Source organism: Vigna umbellata, chromosome 3 (assembly GCF_029865625.1).
Source record: "Vigna umbellata cultivar VRB3 chromosome 3, Vumbellata_1.0, whole genome shotgun sequence".
In the NCBI taxonomy this organism is placed as follows: Eukaryota; Viridiplantae; Streptophyta; class Magnoliopsida; order Fabales; family Fabaceae; genus Vigna; species Vigna umbellata.
Window position 1 is genome coordinate 31,920,387 of NC_142167.1, and position 21,443 is coordinate 31,941,829.

General features: G+C 33.9%; 1 protein-coding gene and 1 pseudogene across 1 annotated transcript; one reads left to right on the top strand and one right to left on the bottom strand.

The window, feature by feature from the left end:
- Nucleotides 1–3,235: 3,235 nt before the first annotated feature.
- Nucleotides 3,236–6,918, bottom strand: LOC124839849 (ubiquitin-conjugating enzyme E2 28). The gene is made up of 5 exons (XM_047315780.2): nucleotides 6,756–6,918; nucleotides 6,576–6,669; nucleotides 6,011–6,138; nucleotides 5,824–5,928; nucleotides 3,236–3,662 (listed from the first exon to the last, which is right to left on the bottom strand). The coding sequence occupies exons 2-5, from the start codon at nucleotides 6,643–6,645 to the stop codon at nucleotides 3,519–3,521; spliced, it is 447 nt and encodes a 148-aa protein (XP_047171736.1). The 5' UTR covers nucleotides 6,646–6,669; nucleotides 6,756–6,918; the 3' UTR covers nucleotides 3,236–3,518.
- Nucleotides 6,919–9,505: 2,587 nt separating this feature from the next.
- On the top strand, nucleotides 9,506–10,711 carry LOC124839853 (putative receptor-like protein kinase At1g11050 pseudogene; annotated as a pseudogene).
- Nucleotides 10,712–21,443: the final 10,732 nt, after the last annotated feature.

The window sequence follows — 21,443 nt, forward strand, 5'->3', positions numbered from 1 at the left end:
ACTTACTTTTTATGCAAAATTAAATTTGAATCGCTTTGAAGCTACTAAAAATTTTGTTGAAAAGATTTTGTGATATCTTTGTGTGAATGAAATCTTATGTTTGATTGATAAAAAAATATAATTTAAGACACTCCCCATTTATTTAGATTTGAATTAGATTTTTTTTAATTGAAAAAAAACTTGCAATTAAGTAAGTTAGTGAGTCAACCCGTTTAACCTACTAATCTGTGGTGGACCGAGGTCGGTTCAAATTTCTTGGCTTGCTAATAAGTGATTTGGGCTAGGATGGCTCACTAAGTAGTTAACCTATGGTAGGTCGAGTCGAGTTGGGTTGGGTGGTCCTTTTTAAAACTACCCATACCTACAAGATCAATTACCTGTAAAAAATTTAAATTTAAACTTATTTATATTTTATTAAGTTAAAGTGTTAGAAAATATTGACTTTGTTCCTCAACACCAAGAGGGGGGGTGAAGTGGTGTTTTATAAAAACTTGCACTTTTCAAATCTTTTTCGCAAATAATAGTGTTCTTGAAATCTTTCTTGTGCAGTATGCAAATGTGTGCAACGAAACAATATGTGTAAATGCAATTGGTATGAAAAATGTAAAGAGATTAAGGAGAGAAAATCAAACACAGTTTTTATACTGGTTCGGCCTCAATGCCTACATCCAGTCACCCTCCCAATCAACCTTAGATTGGAGAGTAATTCACTATAATGATCAGTATTACAACCAAGGTTTTACAGAGTCACTCTCAATGTAAACACCTCACAAACTCTCAATCAAATATAGAACAACAAAACCTGCCAGCACAGAACCTCCGTCCCTATTGCAACAACCCTTTGAGAATCCCCTCTCAAAGTCAAGAGTCCCACACTCTTCTTCCTGACGCTCACGTCCAGGGAAACAGCAAATCAAAGATTGCAAATCTTCTCTCCTAATTAAACACGATGCACCTTCAGTCAATGCAGTCCAGTAAATTGCTCTTCAAGAATGCTTCAAGAAAAAGGGTTGTGGAATTCATGAACCACGTCGTGGCAAACTAGGTATCGAAAATCGAGTGGATGATCGTAATGTTATCTATAGAGTTGGGTGCCAATGAGTTGAACCACGTCAAAGCTTCTCCTTTGAGGGAAAGGGAGAAAGCTCTACACCACATCGAGTCACTTGCAATATAGAAGGCCATTTGATTCACAAACATCCTCAGGTGCTCGTCCGGATCAGTTGATCCATCATATTTGTTAAAGGTTAGAGGAATCAGGGGCATGTTAGCCTCCATGATGGTTGATGTGAAAGGCAACAAACCGACTGTGTCGACTATGTTCACATACGGGTTCCTCCTATTGGCACTTGTATTGCCCTTGTGACTGTCCTACACAGGTTGAGCCTGGTTAAAACAGGTTAATGTAGTTAGGTTGAGGCATAAGGCATCGACTATCAAGCGCTTTGCTCTTGGCATATGTTATATTCTTAGCCTTGAGAGTCGTGAGTTCCTTTTCACATCTTTGTTGCCTCTCTTGCATTTGTCGTTGTATGCTCCTTATTATCTCCAATTGGCTTGGTTGGTTATTTGATTCTTCTAGCATAATGTTGTTTGTCATGTCTCTTGTGCTCACCAAAAGGTTGTTAATTATTAAATATTCAGCCCCACGGTGACGCTCACCAAAAGGTTGTTAATTATTAAATACTCAGCCCCACGGTGACGCTCACCAAAAGATTGAACTAATTATCCAAGTCGCTCGTCCAAACCATTCGAAAGGTATCTACAGAAGACACTCTAATGCCAAAACTAGTTCGACATTCAATAGCTCAGCTATTAAAAATGCAATAAATGCAAATAATTTACCTCTTTACCTCAAACCTATATTTATAAATTTTAGAAATTTTAGAGTGACTTTTTTATTAACACCAATCTAGTTACAATCCAATAGTGGATAATCATAATTTACTGTTGAATTAGTTAACATTAAGGTTAATTGTCCTTACATAATTTGATTTACTTTCTTGATCATCCAATCCAAAGATGACTCGTTCATGAATCATTGCAAAGAGTGACCATCCGGTCCAATAACAAAGCATCATCATTCTCATTATTTTTTAAAATGTATAGTTTTTTTCTAGCTTTGCATTTTTTATATTGCATGAAAATTAAGCTAATAAAGAAATAAGATGATAACAAAATATACTAATGTTATTGCATAAAGCTGTTCCACTTATAAAATCATAACACAACAAAATCCTGAAAGTGGTTAAACTAGATTTAACATATTAGTAATAATCATCTTGAATAATATAAAAGTAGGCATTCATATATACAAATTTAAGCTCACTATACACTTTCTTGTCTGTTTGATTAAATAAATTTTTAAAAAGAAAGGTAGTTTCGGGATACTAATTATATGTATGAAAGAGAAAACAATTTATGAAAAAAGAAAAATCACTTTTGCAATAATTTGTATGATTAAGATTTTAGAGTGAAGAGAAAGAAATTTAGGATACATTAAATTTTGGCAAGCTGGAGTGAGTCCCACAAAAGAATCACAAACTACTATTTTTTGCTGTGTGGACTGTGATAATTGAGGTACAAAACAGACAGTTGTGTTGTGCAGAGCTAAATAACAAAAGCACCAATTTTCTGTCAAACCAAACACACCTTAATAACCACGCAAACCAAATCTCAAAATACAATCATCGCTCACATGGGGAATAAATCCAATGCTCTTTTTCTTACTATTACTTTTAATAATAGTGGTGATGGCCATGTAATATGTTTAAACTATTATAAATTAGACACTCATTCATCATTTCATTTGAGAAGTGTGCAAAATATATATCAAGCACTGAGAGTAAGATATAAAAGTAAAAAACATCTTTACTTGAATTCATCGGTCCTACCCTCCTCAAGTACACAACTCCTGGTTTAATAAATTATTACATTAAAGAAGCACTTTTCTTTTCTTGACAGGAAGTACAACCATTTTTAAAGGATTTTCTAAGTCTTAAGCTAATGCTTCTTTATAAAACGTATTCTGAACACTGTTCAACGTTTTCTAGCTTAATCTTAGGCTACATTTACACAGTACCACCACAACCTAAGCTTTCTACAGTCCTTCCAAGTAGTGCCTATTGGAGACTGTCTAATATTTGCAGATAGTGCCATCTAATTAATCTTATTTTGAAGAAAAAAAATCGATGACTTTCAAAAACATCTTTACTTGAAAACGCTGTGCAGAACATAAAGGAAACTTGTGCCACATATCACTATTTCTACATTACTCGATAGAGAAAGTTACAACACAACCACGACACAAATAACATCCTGTTCGTGCGTTTGCATCATGATAAAACATCACAGTGGTTGAACATAGTTATTTTTTTTTATCAAATTAAGACACCGCCCTTCCCTATCCCTCATAACAGAGACCCAATCTCACCCCGGAAAACAGGAAGAGAAAAGCAAACCCACAAAAGTATTCATAGATGCCAGTCATTCTTCAATATACAATATTTAAACACAAATCAGCCCATGGCATACTTCTGGGTCCAGCTGCGAGCAGTGGCCTCATACTTGGCCCGGTCAGTTTTGTACATATGAGCAATTTCCGGAACAAGTGGGTCATCAGGATTTGGATCAGTCAGCAATGAGCATATAGAAAGCAGTACCTGAGGTGTGACAAGCAAAACATAATAATTACAAAACCCATCATTCCTTAGATTCCTCTCAACATCAGTAATGAGATTCACATACAACAAATGATTATATAAGATTCCTACTAATCAATTACACAAAAAGCGTCCCTTGTTGATAGGGTTAAAATTTGGATTTGGATTGGCAGGATTTTGATCCCTGCCAATGCTCTCCTCCCCCCTTCCCCAGGCAATACCAAGGAGCTATTTCGGGGTCTCGATGGGGACCCTCCATTGGGCCCACTCAAAATAGAACTTTAAAGACAGAACAACGTTGATAGAACAAGACTATAAACTCACCACGCTACAGTGGCCATATTTCATCAGACAGAATTCAAGATGATAAAATTAAAAACAGAACCACTCCCTAATCATGTTGTCAGGATGCAAAATAACCAGCCACAACTAAAAATCAATCTACCCATGGACTGTACAAAATTAAAATTACAACTAGTTGAATGGGAGATTCTCAACTGCTGATTATGATGATTATGAATTAGAATACAACTAAAACAGTGGAGAAAACAACAGAGAAGAATTTTTCAACGAGTAAATTAAGAGAAACCTCTCCTTCAATGCTTGTTAGAAAACTATGAATAGTTCAAAAGCCCCTCTTTATCAACCTATAAACCACTAATCAGTCCTTGGCCCTCTAGTCTTTCTTTTTTTGCCAGAAACTACCCATGGCAGTGACTCTATGACATCCTATGAACAGTGGCTGTGGTGGTGGATTAAGACTAGTAAACCCGCAGAGAGTAAAGCTCATCACAGACTTGAAGTCAAGCTAATTTAAAATGGACAATTCAAGGAATGAGGATTGAATAAAAATAGAGTGAAACATATCAAAAAATACACAGTGGACACCAGTGTTCACAGAGAAAGGGTGTAGAAAGAGAGGTATGGTAAAGAGGTTACCAGTTATATACATGAAGAGAGGTGAAACATTAACACGAGTATACATTATATGAAAATGTGAAACAATTAGTTACATAAAGTTCACAGTACTTGAATTCGGATCCATATAATGGTAAAATAAAGTATATTACATACAAAATAAAAGACATAAATACACTAATAACTAAAAAAAGTAATTCAAGGAACCTTTTAACATTAACATAGAGAAACATATGAAAAATATATCCATATATATAAGCATTTGAAAGTACAGTAATTAATAGTGATATATAAGCCTAAAAGCAAACAAAGATGAAGTGTGTATGAGCATTTTGAAGTATAATAGCTAATAGAGAGGCATATAAGCTTCAAAACAAAGATAATAACATTTGCAATAGTAACCAACCACTTAGATTTTTGGGAGATAGGATCAGCAGCAGACACAGTCAGGAAACAGCAAGGGCCCAAAAAAGTGTAAGAGGAAAGAAAAGAAATTGTAAATGCAAAAGAAACTGTAGAACAAGAAAAAGGGAAAAAAGAGTGAGCGAGGACGTAGAAACATGAAAAACAGCAAATGGGCCACACTGGATCTCAATGAGGTTAAAGCTATTGGTTACACACAACTCAACCCAGTTTTGGAGAAAAACCAGTTTCACCAGAAATGTGTTTCTGTAGCAGATCACGATTCTTGTAATTCAGAATGCACAAATACGAGACATGCTAAATGACTCAGTAGGCAGCACTGAGAATTGTATCATATGAATCGTACCACAAGTTGTACAGTACAGATAACTATGATCTAGTCAACAACAGTGTTTGATTATCATGCCCTGTCTGAGTAAAGATTTTACACTATCTTTTAATGAGAAGTCATACACGAATAGTTTAAAAGTCATATAAAAGTTACCAAGCACACCATAGCCATACATGACAATCAGTAATTAGATGACAACATAAAAAACTGTAACAATGTTGATCCAATTTAACTTGAGAGTAGTTTAATTAACAATTTCAATTTCAATAAATACAAAAAAAAAAAAGTCAGAGCCCCACGCAGAAAAGGGGACTTTTTTTACTAAAGTAATGAAAACAAAGAAGTAAATTGTAGTGACTCTGTACAAAACTGCAAATATTATTCAGTAGTTTCATTTTGGTAACTTTCCCTCAAAACTCGATTTGAGCCATGCAATTAAAATATCCATATACCCACGTATTTTTTAAACTAAAGGGAAAAATACTGAACCTTGGAGATAGTGAGTGCGGGACTCCACTGCTCTTTCAGGATATCAAGACAAATGCTACCATTACTATTGATGTTCGGGTGAAAGACCTTGGTCCTAAATGCAACCTGGCTAAGCCAAAATGTCAGAAATTTAGAACACACTTAAAAAACAAAGCCCCTAAATCCACAAGCAGACTTCACACATTACCTTAGGGGGCTTGAAAGGATAATCCGGAGGAAAATGGATAGTGACTAGGAATACACCTCCAGCATAAGGACTATCAGCAGGACCCATAATTGTTGCTTGCCAATGGAACATGTCCTCAGCTACTGGACCTGAAAAATAAACACTTGCATTTGCAAATACTACAAAAAAACTTCAAACTCAAAAACATAACATAGTTTTAGAAAACAGTCTTCAACTGCAATTTTTGTTGCAACATCAATTAGTGCCCGATTTCCTGCAATGAGAAGGAACACTACCACAGCCTTAATTTAAAACCGATGCATGTTTTTTCCTGCAACATAGACATAATTTATACTATTCTTTATTTACCTAATTTTACTTTACTCTACAATGGTCAGTGACAGTCCACGCGTTCAAGGCTTTCAAAATGCAGCAGAAACAACAATTTTTTAGTTTTACAAGATTTTTTTTTTCATTTAACCCCTGAACAAACACAAACCCAGAAAAAAAACGATTTTTTTACAGCACAGTTAGAGGAGACAAAAATATCGTGGTGGGGTGTGAAATGAAGAAGAAAAAGAGATACCAGCGCTGCAAGAAGTTGGTGGGTCTTTCTGCAAGTCCTTGAGCTCCTTGAGGATGCGCTTGGAAGCCATGGGTGAGACGATACACGTTCAGATCTGAAAGAGAAAGAGGGATCAGAAAGAAACCCTAGAAATGTGAGTAAAAAAATAAAGAGAGAAATAGATAGAGAAAAGAGAGAGACATGGTGTTGGTGTGATGCTGAGGTGGTTGGATGATCAGGAATGAGGGACAGATCGAAATGGAAGAGGAAGACACGCAGCGTCAATCCCTCGGCTTCCCAATCCCAAACCCTCTCTCTCTCTTTCTGAAACCCTTCTCTCTCACACGCCAATACTCACAAAATGCCCCTTTTTAGATTGATTTATACTCACCCAAATGACATCTATGTCCATTTCCTTTTTCTTTATTGCACCCTTTGTCCCCATATTTTCAACATAGCCCTTTTAATGAATACTAATTACGTAGAAAAATCCAGAATTATGATAATGTTTCTTTGAAACATATATTCTAGGGTTTCATTCAAAACTAGCACCAACATCATAGACTAACAATGCTGACTTTTATAGTGAGATGTTTTGACGTGGGAAAGTTACATTCCCAGTTCAAGAATATGTAAGAATGGAAAGAAATTAAAATATGTTGCTCAATATTTACATATTAAAGAAAGAATAATAAACATTGGTTTTGAAATACCAAATTATATTGGTTTTATATATATTCTTTTAAGTTAAAAATATTTGTCTCATTTATTATACACAATTTTCTATTCATGACAAAAAAAAATATAATTTTTTTTCTAATATAATCAATAAAAGTGAAAATATATATTTTTACACTCGAGTGATACTAAATTAATAATAATTTATAAAGATGACATAAAAAGACAAAACATTAATTCAGAAAACTCCTTTGAATATTTTCATGCAAATCGCGGTAAAGGAATGCATGGTTGATAACTCCCTATTTTTGCACTTTTATTTGTGTTTAAAAATCTTTCTTATTGTCTTTTAGTCTTTAATTGTCTACAATTAGCATAGTTTTAGGTTTTTTTCTTTAATTCTTTAGTTTTAGTTTTATAAAATTGTAGTTAAAATTATACTTTTAGGAGTATTTTTTATATTTGTAAATAATTAGGAAATTAATTTTTTTAAGACAATCTTATAATAAAAAATCTTTCTTTTTAATTGATAAATTGTGTTCCCTTTCTTTAATTATGGACTATTTTTTTCTGCATACCTGGGTCTTAATCAATTGACTAAAATGTGTTTTTTTTGTCAAATTGAGCTGGTTATTTGGAATTGGGTTTGCTGCTATGATTGGGCCCATTCAAATTTACACCATATTGGGCAGGTGCACTAGGCTGGACCTTTAAAATGATGGGTATGTTGTTCTGCACTTCTGCGTTGGAATTGGGCCTGCTGTTTTGCACATCTTGAACTGCTAGAATTGGGTTGCATTGATGGGCCTATGGATTGGTGAAGTTGTGCATTTTGTAAAAGCTTGGCAAAAGATGTTTTGCAAGGGTTGCTCAAATATGTGCCTCATTTGGAGAAAAAAATAGAGTTCCCCTCGAGCTAGGGCTTTACGCAAGAAGAAAGGAGAAGATGAAGTGAGCTCGAGTCACTTACCCAATGCATGTGTGGAGGAGATTGAATCAGTGAAGAGGTTGAAGATGATCGAAGGGCTAAGATGTGTGGATCATGAGCAAAGTGAACAGAGACTGTCTGATGGGAAGCAAAGCCTAAAGCGACATAGGTTATATATTTTTTTTTCCTTTTTGCTTTTCTCTGGTTTGGACTCTATAAAAGGGTATGTAAATAGCTTTTAGAGGTTGTAATGTGGAGGGTGATAAACTCCATGAGAAAGATGAGAGACAATCTGAGTTCGCTAGGTTTTAGGGTTTTACGTGCTTTTCGTAGTGTAGATTCCGGATTCTTTGGCTTTTGATTGAGGCTCATGGTGGTGACAATCCGTGGTAGTCTTGATTGTTATTTTCTTAGTGACTTTTCCTTGTAATTTATAGTTTCATTTTAATGAATTTTAATTATGTTGTACTGATTTTGTTTTGTTTCAATTCTGATTCTATTTTGAAATTGATGCAATTTTCGTGCTTTCTATTGAATTCACAAATGAAATGTTATTCCTGTAGATGAGTGAATTCACAAACAAAGAAACCTCCTTTGTTCAACCTCAATTTCCTCTTTCTTCAACCTCAATCATACAACCTACACAAAAAACCCTAAAATCTCAAATCAGAAAACTCCTAATCTGTAAAAACTCAAATCACAACATCACTCCACCATATTCATTTTTTACACCTCGAGACAGCCTTGTCATTCATTGTGAGAAGCACCTGCAAATAAGGGTCATCCCACCTCCCCTCGAACCACCACCTTGTGAGGAATGCGAAAATCCTTTGTCCCATGTCTTCGAACAATAAGAACAACTTTGTGAAGAAGTCATTCATAACCCTGACCCTTTGTTTTTAATTTTCGAAAGAAAACTTTCCTAACTTTAGGGACGAACTTGCACAAACCCTAACCTTTTACTTTTAAACAATTACTTTAATTTTAAAATTTTCACACACATTGCAAAGTCATTTCAACTTAGGGTGCCACGTAGTGAATAAATGTACAAGTCATTCAGTTTTCGCCAGGGGGCAACTCTGTCGCTAGTTTTTAACGTCGCAAGCAAAAAGGACTAACATGAATCGTTTTTACAAAGAGTAGTAATAGGTTGACATGCCTACGTGTCACTTACACTCATTTGACACAGTCCAGGTCAGCATTTTAAAAAAAATTGCATACTGATTAAGGGTAAAAGTGGAAAAATGTAAATTGGGTTTCGGTTGTCAGTCCAAAATCCCATTTAGGTTTTGTTTCAAAAAGCATTCTCCATCGTTCTTCATTAGTGCAGTTGCTTCCCATTTCTATGTTTGAGGCGGTTCAATCGTTGGTTGTGGAGGCTTTTGTGGTTGTGAAGTTGAGGGTTGTGGAGGTTTTCGGTTGGCGTTTCGATTTTTCTCGCGTCTGTCGTGTGTGGCTTTAAGGTATGGGGTTTTGAGTTTTCTTTCTGTCGTAGCTTCTGTAGTTTTTGTCGCTATGTGTAGATAGCTTGTATGTGATATTTTAGCATTTCGGTCTATTGACCGGGGGTTATGGGTGAAAGAGTCACCAGGCTCTTGTTTTTGGGTTGACGGGAGCTAGGGTGGCTTTGCTAGTGATGTCTTCTCTATTGGGGCTTTATGTGTGGTGCGACAGGAAGCACAAGAGGAAAAAGCTTGAGACTTTTCAGTTTGATTTTGACCTTGAGGAAGAAGGGTGTAGGCGTATATTGAGGCCTAATATGGGGTCGATTTGGTTAAAATTTAGGGAGCTTGAGATAGCCACTGATAATTTTTTCATCTAAGAACTTGGTTGGTCGTGGTGGGTTTGGGTTGGTTTACAAGGGAGCCTTGCTTGAGATAGCCACTGATAATTTTTTCATCTAAGAACTTGATTGGTCGTGGTGGGTTTGGGTTGGTTTACAAGGGAGCCTTGCTTGATGGGACTGTGGTGGCGGTTAAAAGGTTTTTGGAATCTAATTTCCAAAGAGATGTGGAGTTCTGTAATGAGGTGGAGATTATTACCAACCTGAAGCATCACAATCTGGTGCCTTTGAGAAGTTGTTGTGTGGCTGAGGAGAGTGATAATTATGATGAAAGGGGAAGCCAAAGGTATCTTATGTATGATTACATGCCAAATGGGAACCTGAAGGACCATCTGTTTGTGTCATCAAACTCTCCAAATGCGAAGGGATCATTGACATGGCCTGAGAGGAAAAGCATAATGTTGGATGTGGCAAAGGGGTTGGCCTATTTGCACTATGGAGTTAAACCTGTAATTTTCCATAGATATCAAAGCCACTAATATTCTACTTCATGCGGATATGAGGGCAAGAATTGGTGATTTTGGTCTTGGCAAACAAAGCCGAGAGGGTCAGTCTCATCTCACAACCAGAGTGGTTGGAACTTACATATATCTAGGTCCACAATATGCACTTTATGGTTAGATCAATGAGAAGATTGATGTGTATGTTTTTGGTGGAGTAAATTGCTATAAATTACAACATTTGTTTTTGTTTTTGTATGTTCTTTGATACTACCAAGTGAGTCATTTCAAATTAGATTGATATAACTTTTGTGTGTGGTGTAGTTGTGAAAGGTATAATATGTTTGGAATAAATAGATTGTGCATCTATTGTTTTGATTGAAACTAAAGTGATAAAAGAGTATTGGATTATAACTGATTTCATGATTTGAAGAGCCATGTTTGAATTGAAAAGCTAACCAACCACTTTATTAATACACGTTCCATATTGTTCCTAGTTTGGTAGTTGATTTGCACCATAAGTCTGGTATGATAGTTTTTGTAGAGTTGTATTGGTTAATATGAATGAGCTAAGGAAAGAAAAGGAACCTACAACAATGTTCAAGAAACGCAACAGCTAGAAATAGCATGTGAATAGGGGAGTTGTTTAGCATATTCACCTCTATTTTACCTTAGCTTATAACTGATTGGATATGTTGTTGCATTTGTGCTTAAACAAGCAGCTTAAACAAGCACAGGAGATGGACGTGTAGGTTCAGAAACAACAAATCCCCTTTATATACTCTCCACATTCAATTGACCTTGATTTTCATTTAGTGAAGTAATTTAAAATCTTTTGTGCCACTATTTCATTATTTTGTTAGATGATTGGAGATGCAAGCAACCTATTTGGATTATTGATTATTGACCAAGGTAAGTAAAACTATTTATGTGATAACACTCTAGATTTACATATTTTTCTTTGTTAAAAATCATTTCTTAGATTTCTTTAGTTTTTAATTTCTTAGAATTAGATTAGTTTTATGTTTTTCTCTTAATTCTTTAGTTTTATAAAATTTTAGTTAAAAAGAGGTTTTTAGGTGTATTTTTTAGTTTTTGTTAATAATTAGGAAATTAGTATTTTTCTAAAATTCTTTCAATAAAAATGTTTTGTTTTAATTGCATAATTTCTCTTCTTTTTCTTAATTGCTGTTTGATTTTTTTTACAGATTGGGCCAACATTTGGGCCATAATAGAAGTTGATTGGGAGGTGTTGAATTGAAATGAGGTGCTGTATTGAATTTGGGCCGCTGTTTTGGGCTACTATTTTAACATCAAGCTGCTGCAGGTGAAATTGAAGGCAATGCTGGCCTGCTACAATGGTGCTGCAATTGGAAGACTACTGCTGATTGGATAATTGGGCTGCCAATGCTGGTATGGGCTTAAGTGAAACGGTGAGTTTCAATGGAGGCAGTTTTTGGGGGTCGTTGCAGAGCAGCTCATTTGAGAAAATTACATTCTCTCAAGCACATTCATTTAGAAGAGAGTAGAACCTTCGAGCTAGGACAGAAGAAGAAGCTTGAACCTCTGACCGGACCTGACCGAAGAAGGTGATCAGAGGGCTGTGGAGCGAAATGAAGGCTAGCCGTCTGATCAGAGAGATCGAAGCGTCACAGCAAGGTTCCCCTCTCCTATTTTCTTTTTCCCCTTTCTCTTTTCATTCTCCAACCCTATATAAAGGGGTTTTTCACAATGTAAATAGATAGAGAGAACACTTCTTCATATACTTTGGAGATACATTTTCAGACGTTCTGTAGATTAGGGTTTTTACGCTTTTCTTAGAGTAGAAATATTGTTCTTGCTTCTGGATTTCGCCGAGACAAGTGTGATAGTGATAGCCGCGCGAATCTTGGTTACTTCCGGTATAGTTGTAATCTTCTTTTCATATTAATAAAGTTCAAATTCGTATTCTCGTTTGTGTTGAGATTGTGCTGTGTTTTTGATTTCTGCCATTGTTGTGTTTTGAGAAAATGATTTGGATTCTGTAACTCTGCAATTCTATGGTTCCTTTTGGAATTGAATGACTCCATAGTGAGCATACATTTTCGGGATGTCTTCTCGAGTCAGAGATGATTCAAATCGGTTTTGTGTTTCTATTTTTTTCTTTTATTAATTCTGATTTGTGTGATTTTAATTCTGCAATCTCAGTGTTGTAATCCTGTTCTTGTGGAAGTGTGTATTGAGTGAATAATTGAGTGAGAATTTCCATTTTAAAGTTCTGAAATACGAACTCAAAAGACCCCAAGGAGGGCTTAAATTTCTCGGAATGTCTTTCTGAAGAGGAATTGAGACTCTTTCATTCATTTTATTGCACATTTGCCTCTATTGTTTGCTTTCTATCCAATATCTTTAGTTTGCTTTCTATCCAATATCTTTAGTTTGCTTCTTCATTTTCAGTATTTCTGTTGACTTGATATTAGAATAGTCTTAGTTTTGATTATGAATTTTATTTTCCTTCCATTTAAGTTTTGTTATATGTTCCACTGTTCTTAGCATTCTTAGTTAGGTTTATTTTCTTGTTTTCTTGCATCATTTACCTATTGTAGTGATAATCTTTAGATTATGTTATTAGGCAGTAATAATGCTCATTAGTTCAGGATCATTTTAGTCGCATTTAAGTTCTCATAGTAGTTTCATTTCTATTTCTGTTTTAGGTAGTTTAGAGTTCCATTTTCTTTTATTTTTCCTTTTAGTTCGTATTTTTTTTCCTTAACCAAATTTTCTTATTCTTTTTAATTTCATTGTTTCATTTTCTATTTCCCCACCTTGTTTTTATAATTAGGTAGTAAATATACAAGACTAAACTCTACATTCTGAAGCTTAATCATAGTTGAGTCCTTGGATTGATCCTTGGTTATCCCTTTACTACATTAGTGGGGAAAACTGAGTTTGTTGGCTTTGATGCGACTAAAAGCGAGTTTAACATTATGCAAACCTCATATTTGCCTAAGAATTTTTTTCTCACAAAACCATAAAGAGATGGATAGAATAATGTAATGCAGCTAGGTGGTAAATGGAACGAAACTACATTAGATAAACCTTACTAATTTAAAATGTTGAATTAGATTTAGTTTCATAAAATGGATGATGCTAGTATTAAATATATAATGTATACATGGATATATGGCCGTTATAGCTCCATGACAAGCTTCTCATTTCAAATGTTTTGTAGAAAAAGATTGAAAATGTTATTTAAGAAAAAACTTGTCTTTACTTATTTCTTATTTGTCTAGTACTTTCTATAATGAGTTGCAGTTGGTAGTATTTTAATAACACAGTTCCACTTTATGCATGCATTAGTTAGATAAATGTGCAGGATATGGACAAAAAAGTTAGTGAAATGGTAAGTATTGTGTAATTGTTTAAATTTAATATTGAATAGGCACATTGTTGTATTCAATTTACTAACACATGCTTTGATTTGTACTTGCAGGCCTCACTTAAAGTAAGGCATCGAGTCCAAACACAACATATAGTTGAAGTGAATGGTTGCCTATCATCCTTTCAAAAGGAACGATTAAAGTCAACACCTTTCAAGTGGTTGATGGTTGACAATATGGTTATTTCTAGCCCCATTCTTCTAGAGTTAATTAGTAGGTGGGATGTGGTTCATAAGGCGTTTAGGATTATGGAGAATTTAATGCCTTTCATATTTACCTAATGTTGGTGAAAGTATTAATTTAGAAAATGATGTTGGTGGCATTGTCAATAACTTGTTTAGGGATGAGGACATCACAGTTTTAAGTATAATGGAAATGTTGACACATAAAAAATTTAAATCCAAAAAAAGCATTGACATTTTTTGTAGGTTGTATATTTTGTTAGGTTTTTGAGCATTTTATTTTCCTAGGAATAGTAATGTGATAAATAGTATCACTTTCGATAAATTAGATAACATTAATGAACTAAATATATATAATTGGGGTGATGTTGTACATGGTTTGATAGTTAGTACTCTGAATCGGGCATCCGATAAATACAATTGCAGAACTTACCACGAAGTTATACACGTAGTTGGGTGTGCAGTAGTTTTGCATGTATGTTTATACATTTATTTATTTAACTCTTACGAAATAAATTATGATATTTTTTGAAAGATTTATAACTGTTGTGATGAACTTTACAGTTGTGGGTTGTTGAATACATCAGTTTGTATCATGTTGGTGGAAGTATTTATCCTCGATTTCTTGATTGGGTTGTAATTAAAGATAAAAAGAAAAGAATAAAAATAACTTTTGAACGAACTAAGGTAATCCCATTTCTTTTGATATGTTCCTTAGATTTGTCGTGTTATTTCCTTAATATGATTTGTTAGCGTTTGTAAAATTGTATTTGCTTTTGAAGACATAGTGGGATTGCAATTTGACTGAAGAATAATTACACAATAACGAAATAAAGAAATCACTAACTTCCGATGGGGAAACTAATCCTAAGTCAAATGATGAAAATTTTGAGTTTGCTAGAGTCGTGTAAGAGCAAAGGGTGCTGAGGAGAAGAGTTGATAAACATGCAAAACAGCTTGATGAGTTACAAATGAAAATAAGACGTCTTAAAGAAGAGGTTTTCTATGAGATTTCATCTTTTAATGATGGTATGGAGGGACCTTCCACAGATGACAAAATTAGAGATTTAACTATTGTGAATTTTGTGGATGAGGTATGGAGGGACCTTCCACAGATGACAACATTGATTTTACAAGTGTTTACACCACCTGCACTTCAGCGCTTTGTAATGATGGTGATTAGTAAGTCATACACAACACAATGGTTATATTTATAAATGAAATGATTTATAAATGTGTTAGAAATGAACATTATGATGAAATTGTTTTGTATATAAAATGCTTGTGGAGGTGTCAAACAACATCTTGACAAGAGCAGACTTGCAATGCTTTCGACCTCATGCAAAAATTGATAACATGGTAAGTTGTAAGACCTAAAAAATGTGTACCATTGATTATATGAGTTGGTTATTAGAATATCCTTGAGACAATGTTTATTTTTAATACCATGTAGTAGTGAGGTAAAAGCCTTGTGTACAAGTACTATGTGATCATTGGCTATGGTAATTTGACTGCATCCATGTCTAAAATGGGAACTTGGTTGAAATACAATAATACACCTAATTATCAAATTGTTGTATTTCTTGATTGAAATTGGATTGTGTGTACATGTGACAGTAAAATTGGTACTTTTGTTCTGAGTTTACTGAATTGAAACTGGTTTCAATGCCTTTTTATCTGTTGGCGTGAAAATTGGTGTTTCACATTGTAAGGCTTTTGTCTAAGGAGTTGGATTTGTGTTTGTTTGATTAATGTCTATTTGCCTATCTGAACATTCTTTCATTTGAATATTTGGGATTATTAAAAAGTATATGTTGTTGGGGTTTCGTATGGGAAAAATTAGTAATGAATACACATAAAATTTGTTTTACATTAGGATGTATAGACTTGGCAATAGGGGTTGTATGAAGTAGAAGGACATTGATGGATAATGGACAGTAGAAACTGAATTGCATGAGTGATTGAAAGTATATTAATGATTCGTTGTAGATAATGACCTTAACGTTGTTTTAAGTAGTCTTTGACATAAAAATATGTCAAAGACTATCATTTGGTTTTAATTATGACCTTAATGTGTGAGTTGGTAGAATAAAAATATGACAGACATAGAGTGATGTTATGCTCAATGTGAACCTCTTCTTTGACATAAAAGAGTCTTGTTGTCCAGTTTAAATTATGAAGCTGCAATGAATCATATAGAAGATATGTGTTTCAGTTTATGGAGTGCTTGTGTGACATGACTATCATTTGGTTTAATATAATTCTTTAGTTGAATAAAATGGCTGTAAAAATTGCATAAAATGCTTGTTGGTTGTTATTATAATTTTGTTATAATGCCTTGTTATTATTGTTGGAAAAAAAATATGCACGATTGATGTTAGAAAAGTAAATTGATGGTATGATTTATACATTGTCTATGGATTGATTGGTTATGTCAAAGTGGAGTGTTAAGGAGTATGATCAATCTTAATATGAATTGGGTTGTTAAATACATCTGGATGTATTCGATGTGTATATGCTAGAATTGTGCAGGTTATATCATTCATTGTTATGTGTTAGGATGCACAATAACGATTGAAGTCAGATGGGGTTTAAGTTGCATGAGATAAGGGCAAAGGGGTATATTTGTTATTATCCATTGTTCATATTTTAAAAACACAACTTTAATGATTTGTAGTTCACATAAATTACTTATTAGGTAATTTTAAATCTGTGAAAATGGTTAGATAAATAAAGTTGTTACAATGCAAATTTTGTGTAATATAAGATGGGTATTTAAGGTTGTAAATGATATGAAATCACTTAATACTACAATACTGAATTTGTTTGAGTTTGTTAATTATTATAAGTTGTTTTTCGGTGTGTTATATCATGGGAGAATAAGTGTAACATTGTTTTAGCTTTGTTAAGTTGTTTGCAATTTTGGTAATAATAAATCTGTAGTTGAATGAGTGTTATGGATACAAATTAGCACACAAATCATATTAAAATGAATACAAATTACATAACAAGTAATTACTACAACCAATTATAATCTCACTTCATTAGTGGCAAAGGCTTTTTGAAGTTCTGCTTCACCAACTTTAACATGTATCCAATAAGAATTCTAGGAAAACAACTTTTTGTTTTAGCCAACTTCTTTTGACCAAATAAGACATGTTCCATTGCCCATATCTGTTAAATACAAAATTCATTTTCAAATAACTAACAATAATAAATTATAACACAAAAAGTTTTGTAACTAACATTATGTACACTTACATCAATTGTATCAAATAATCTCCTAGTATGACAATCAACTTCCTCTTTAAACAACTTAAACATATCTCCATAAACCCTAACCCCTAAACCTAAGCAAACGTCTAACTTTGTAAATGGAATAAACACAGACCTAACTTCAAATATGCCCCTCCTCTCTAACCATCTACTACACAATTCTAGAAGTAGTGTCCTACTCATTTTCACATCCACAACAATGGACAATAGCCATGCAAAAGGAGTTGTCTGTATGCATGACTTTTGCACATCCGTTAATAATATGTTCACATGTGACAAGTAATTTGTCCTACATGAATGTCGTGCATAAACCTATATATAAAAGTAAACAATTGAACAAGTCAAAAAGACCATTTCAAGAAATCAATTTTAAATAGATAATACATCATCATGTGCATTCAAACCTCTTTTACCATAATCACTCTTCGAAGTAATCTCTATGCTTTGACTGCATGTCCATAAAATAAAAATGTTAGAGTTCAAGCCATAAAACCTTTAAATGGAAGACATATCTGGACAGATTTCTCACAACAAAATCAGATTCATAAACCAAACCTAATAATTACATTTTCCACCTATTTAATTTCATCTAACACTCATATACCAAAAAGACATCTAACTTAGACGAACCAACTCATACTTGTAGCTATCATCTAAATTACTTTCCACTTTTACAATCTTTTATTCCTTAAAAATTGCCCTATCTTTCAACTAATTCCATAACAGTAACAGAGATTCATATCTCATCTAAAACTTATGTTAGTTAAATAAATAATTCAAGTACTCGTTATTGTGGAATGACAACATAGATCATTAGCACAAATGAGGTATACCCCACCTACAAATAGGAACATCAAGTCACATGGACATTTCAAATGATTAATGATGAAAAAAACATGAAAAAGGAAAGAAAGACAATCAATAGATGAAGATGGAAAATGGTAAGGAAGACTCTGTGCAAATTAAAATCCATCGAAGGGTTAAGCCTAAAAACTGTATTATGAAGAAGAGTGGTGAATGAGAGTGAAAGTCGATTCGAAAAACAAAATGCTACGTCACAAAGGACCACACTACCATGTTGGTCCTTCAGACTTAATTCTCTAGGAATGCTAGGAATTGCACGAACTAGGAATTAAGGCAGACTTATTGTTCCAAGGGATTGGGTTCTAAGTACTTTAGTGAGTGATGTTAACATTAATGCATAAAGAAGAATTCTTATATACATGAGAGGGAACTTGGTGAAATCTAACCCTAACAACATATTCTTCTCATATTAAACATTATCTGTTCATCTTTGTGTTACTCTACTATTGATCAATTTGCATTCATATTTAATTTTCTGTCTTTGCATTTTAAACCAATGATCTCGTTTATTTTAAGTCTTAATTAATTAAGTTATCACACGACTGTTTAGTGCCGATAGTCCTCTGGATACGATACTTGGTCTTACCATTTTATATTACTTGTGGGATTTGGTACACTTGTCAATCCATCAACAAACATACAACACGCACACACATATTGATTTACTTGAAATAAATCCACATTTTGATTTGTTATTAAGAAGTTACTGAATACTCGCTTAATCATCTCATTTTAAGTCGCAAAAAACTGTGAGAGTGCATTTGAGCAAACAAAATAACAAACAATTGAAAACATGGAAGATAAGCAAAAAGTGAGGAAATTTCTATAGAAGATGAGTGTAGATTGTGCAGTGAGAGATACTTCCCTCTTATTCCCTTCATAATATCAAGCCAACAACCTCCACTACGAAGGAAGTAAGTTTCCACACTTTTTGAAGAGTCGAATATACATTTTATAGACCATAAGAAAATTCATATAATCTTAGAAATCACAATATTGACTATTTTTCATGTCAAAACCTTTTACAAGAGAATTTTGAATAAAGAAGAAAAAATTTTAGTGAAGAAAAATCTGAGATACATAATCAAATATTAAGGATTCCTCTTGAGAGAAAAAAAGGTAGAAAAAAACATAAAGCATAAAAAACAAATTAACTAACTGTTTAAACCTTAGTGGCTTGGCCATTCAAATAATTGTTTTGACTACTAGGGCGATTTGGAATTTTCAGAAAGAATCTTTTAAATATATGACATAATGATACCGAAAATGGAATCAAAACCATCAAGAATAAAATTTTCGCATGAGCCACTATAATGAAAAGATGAAACCGACCTGTCTCAAACACTAGTAAAAAGTAAAATTCCATCCCAAAACGATAATTGATGACAAAAAGTTCAATTACTTAGAATACAGTAAGTAATATTCATCGACTCATACATAAAAATATACTTAGAATACATGACAATCAAATTTGTCGAACATGGAACCTAACCAAACAAACATCCCAAATTACACATTCAACCAACATTTTCAAATTAGATAGAGACAACTCCCCAAACCTTGTTCTCTTAGTGCCTCTCACTCACCACCGATCTCGCTCGTCATGGATTGAGCATTTTGTGTTCTCCCTATCGTAGCTCTCCCTCTGACGACCTTGCCCCCTTTAGTCTAGGATTTTCGAAAATGAAGCAAAAATAAATGGAAAGATACACAAATGATGAGAAAAGAAGAAAGGAACAAGAAGCATACACCCTCCGATTAAGTGGCACCCATGGAGTTCTCGCGTTCTCTATCAACATCAACCCTAACATAGCACGAACAGTTGCTCTTCGACTTCTCATGTTCTTTATCAGCCCCAACCCTAGCATAACACGAAGAGTTGCTCTTCCAGTTCTCTCGCGTTGAAAAATCAGCCCCAACCCTAGCACAACACGAACAGTCGCTCTTCGATTTCTCACGTTCTCTATCACGCCCAACCCTAGCACAACACAAACACTTGATCTTCGAAAATGAAATGGTCTAGGCAAAAGTGAAATTAGAGACAGACTTTACTAAAACGCAACGTTTCATTTAGCCCGTAAATGACAAAGTCACCTTTCATCACATTCACAGAATTTGGGCTCCACAGCGTGTCAAATGAGTATGAAAAACTTTTTGCATGTCAAAGTATTCTTTTCCCTTTACAAAATATGGAACATTTGTGAACCTTTTAAAAAAGGTAGGACCAATTTGAACACACCTAACAAATCAAGGGATCAAAATTGATATTAAGCCTTTTTCATTTTTACTTACATGGACGAAACCAAGATGTTAAAACCTAATCTCTTCCCAACTTTAATACTTCAATAGTTAAACTGGTCATTTGAAACAAAATATCTGATTAATAAACAAAAAGAAAATATAATATCAACCTATATAAAAATCAAATTAAAGAAGTAAGGTATTGTTCATCTCACAACAAGTCTCTTGCAATCTACTTAAGGGTTTAACTCCTATGATATGTGTGATATCTCAATTCTCGCTTGTTCTGCTCAAGTCTCATGTGGTCTTCAAATTTGACATTTTCTTCTTCAACCATTCAAATTTGCAAACAAAAACTATTAGTAAATGAGGTGTGAACTGAAGAATACATACTTAAATGACGAGAGAAAAAGTTATGTCACAAACCAGAAAACCCCTAAATTTGAATGAGACAAGGTTTCTTAATTTATAGGGTTTACAAAAGAGGGTAAGAAGATGGAAAAGGGAATCAAGACGATGTTTAGGCAACAATAGAATTAGGGATTATAGGAGAATAAAAGTTAATAGTGAGGAACGAAGCTCAGGTGACAATGATGGGACAAGGACAAGGCGAAGGAGGAAGACTCAATAATGAAGGATGAAGAACGAATCGATTTTAGAATCACAACTGAAGTGGATAAGAAATGAAGTGAAAGGAAAAAAAGGACAGGCCAGAAATAAGTGAAGAAGAAGGAGAAGGAAAATCATTAATGAGCGCGATTTCAAGAAGGAGAGAACACTCATCGACGATTTACTCGATAAACCGTCAAAAATTTCTTTAAAAAAATAAAAAAAGCCAAACTTAATTATGGTTTTAATAAATCCACCAATTTTTTTTGGAGGTTTCTGAAATCGTCAGAAAGAAACTCCTCAAATATTACATTATTTTTGTAGTAACTCTTAGTTGTACGTAAGCAATTAGACGCTTTCATGCTTGCTGAGATAACATAAACTCCTTATAGTGATAATTGTGAGACCA